This window comes from Setaria viridis, chromosome 5 (genome assembly GCF_005286985.2).
Source record: "Setaria viridis chromosome 5, Setaria_viridis_v4.0, whole genome shotgun sequence".
Classification (NCBI taxonomy): Eukaryota; Viridiplantae; Streptophyta; class Magnoliopsida; order Poales; family Poaceae; genus Setaria; species Setaria viridis.
In genome coordinates, this window is record NC_048267.2 from 2,668,608 (window position 1) to 2,671,163 (window position 2,556).

A 2,556-nucleotide genomic window follows, 5' to 3' on the forward strand; every position below is an offset into this window, starting at 1 on the left:
ACGAAGTACACCAACGGACAGGTCACAGATGTGCCGCGCATGGCTTCATGATATCCAAAAACCTGAACTTGTGTTCCTATGAAAAAAGCCTAAACTTGTTATTACCGCAGCTTGAAACTAGTCCTGCTTCTGACAGCAACGTATATATACACAAATGCCATGACCCATCTTGATTCGTGATGCATATATGAATATTGCCTTTAATTTGGGGGTGCAGAATACATTCGAATTCCGCGCGCATTTTAGATTTCATCACAGCATTGAGACGGACTGTACCACAAATACCAGCAGATTCCTGTGAGGATGTGCTGAATGCATCGTACCTGTTGTTCCTACATGCAGCTGTACTGAAAGGGAGGGAGCGATAAGGGTCGCCGCGCAGGCGCAGCAGATCCAATGACGGGACGCGGCAACCGAAACGGAACCACGTCGCCTCGCCTGCCCATCATCTCGCGCAGGTAAAAAACCCCCTGCTCGCCTGCCGACACACATCACCGTGCCTGCACAACGAGGTAAAATATGCTGCCCCTCAACTCCGGCGGCGCGACGAAGTGTTCTTCGTCTCTCATTTATCCATCTCCGGTGAACATAAACATTACAGTGGCAATCCTGCAATACGGGAGAACTCCATGGCGTCTTGTACAACAAAGGATATGATACCCAGCCGCTTTCTCTAAAGCTCCATCACTCTTTTAAGCCCGTCAGCCCCCAACTCGCAGAGGACATCCATCATCACTCATCGGAGGAGCAGAATCTGTTCGTCTCTTCCCCGAGAGGGCAACCTACCACACTAGCTAAGTAGCTACCGAAATGGTGCTCTCCGGCGGCCGCCACCGCGGCCTGGTCCTGCCGTGTCTCGCCGTGTTGGCGCTGGCCGCCGCCCCGCGCGGCGCCGACGCGTACAAGAACTACACCGTCGGCGACGACAAGGGCTGGTACGACGGCCTCACCCTCCCCGGGGTCGACTACCAGGCGTGGGCCGACGGCATCAAGAACTTCAGCCTCGGCGATTTCCTCAGTGAGTAAAAACCCTGCACCTGCTCTGTTGCTGGTCATCTTGATTTGCAGCGATCAAGTAGTTAAGCGTAGCTAACTGTTAGGCCCAGTCCAGTTCTGCTTTGCCAAGGCCTGGGGATTTGTTCATTTTCGGTGCTTGTCGTGGTGGTCGATGCATCGAGAGCAGTCGCCTTCCTCCATTTCCTGATGCACATGGCCTCCATTTCCTGATCATTTTCAGCTTATCAATCACCATCACAAACAGAACCAAAAAAAAAACTGGTGTGGATCGGATTAGTTATCTAATCAAGGTGGTAAACTGCTAATCGCCATTTCAGCCTCCATGCATGTGATTGCAGTTGCTATAGTGTACTTTATTTGCTGTCGTTTCACGTTACAAGAACATGGCCAAAGCGCATTATGGTATACCGCCATGATATGATCTTGTTGGAACCTGAAGACTACTGCGTACTCTGTAATTATCAGTTACCACATCACTGCAATTATCAGTTACACATTTGCTTATCCAACTGCATAATCAATCTCGTCTCATGACAAATCAACGAACAATCATGCGAGAGAGAAAAATCTGATTGATGACGCGACTAACCCTGTCGAATTTTCCTTCTCCCTTTAATCAATGTTTCTTCTCTGCGTGCTGCGTGCAGTCTTCAACACGGACAAGAACCACTCGGTGGTGCAGACGCGGAACGCGACGCTGTTCAAGAGCTGCGACTACAACGACTCGGGCCCCGACGACACCGTCGAGTGGTCCGCCGCCGCGCCGGAGTTCAGCAAGGACGCCGTCACCGTCGCCGTGCCGCTCCTCAGGGAGGGCCGCACCTACTTCTTCTCGGGCAACTACGACGGCGAGCAGTGCGAGAACGGCCAGGGCTTCGCCATCGACGTGGCGCACGGCCAGGGCCTGCCGCCGGACCTCAGGCCGCCCGCCGCCGACGCGCCCGCGCCCTCGGCGAAGCCCGCCGACGGCGCCGCCGTGCTCGACTTCAGCCACCCCAAGAACGTCACCACGCCCAGCGCGTCCGACGGCGACCTGAGCGGCGACGATACCACCTCGGGCTCAAGCCGGACTCTGGCCAGGATCTGTCTGGCCGTGATGCCGCTGGTCACCGCGCTCTTTGCGGTGTAAGTATGCGAGGGCATCTCGCACATGCCTGGACTATGAGATTTGTTGTTGTAATTTATCTGTAATATAGCTAGTCAAGTAGTAGCAGGGTTTTCACAGGTTTATTAGTTAATGAAATGCTTTTGATTGTATAGTGTGCCATTTCTTCGATTTGTATGGGGTGATGATAACAGTAATAATAACAATTCCATTCTTTGGATCGAGCCTTGTCTTCTCATGGAGTTCTGCTGGCCTGCTGCTTCAGCCTTCAGCTAGCTCAGGGTCAAAGGCCTTTAATAAGTAAGATTGCAATCATAAGATGTTAAACATAAAAAATCACAAAAGTAGATTTATTACTATAATTACTGAATCAGGCCCTCAATCACGTCATTAGAGACGTAAAATTGCGAGACAAAATCGTTGATTTGACAAAG

The 2,556-nt window shown here is 51.7% G+C and overlaps 1 protein-coding gene across 1 annotated transcript; it reads left to right on the forward strand.

The window, feature by feature from the left end:
• Positions 1–584: 584 nt before the first annotated feature.
• LOC117854889 (early nodulin-like protein 18) lies at positions 585–2,346 on the forward strand. Its single transcript, XM_034737153.2, has 2 exons — positions 585–1,018; positions 1,665–2,346. The coding sequence occupies exons 1-2, from the start codon at positions 811–813 to the stop codon at positions 2,144–2,146; spliced, it is 690 nt and encodes a 229-aa protein (XP_034593044.1). The 5' UTR covers positions 585–810; the 3' UTR covers positions 2,147–2,346.
• Positions 2,347–2,556: the final 210 nt, after the last annotated feature.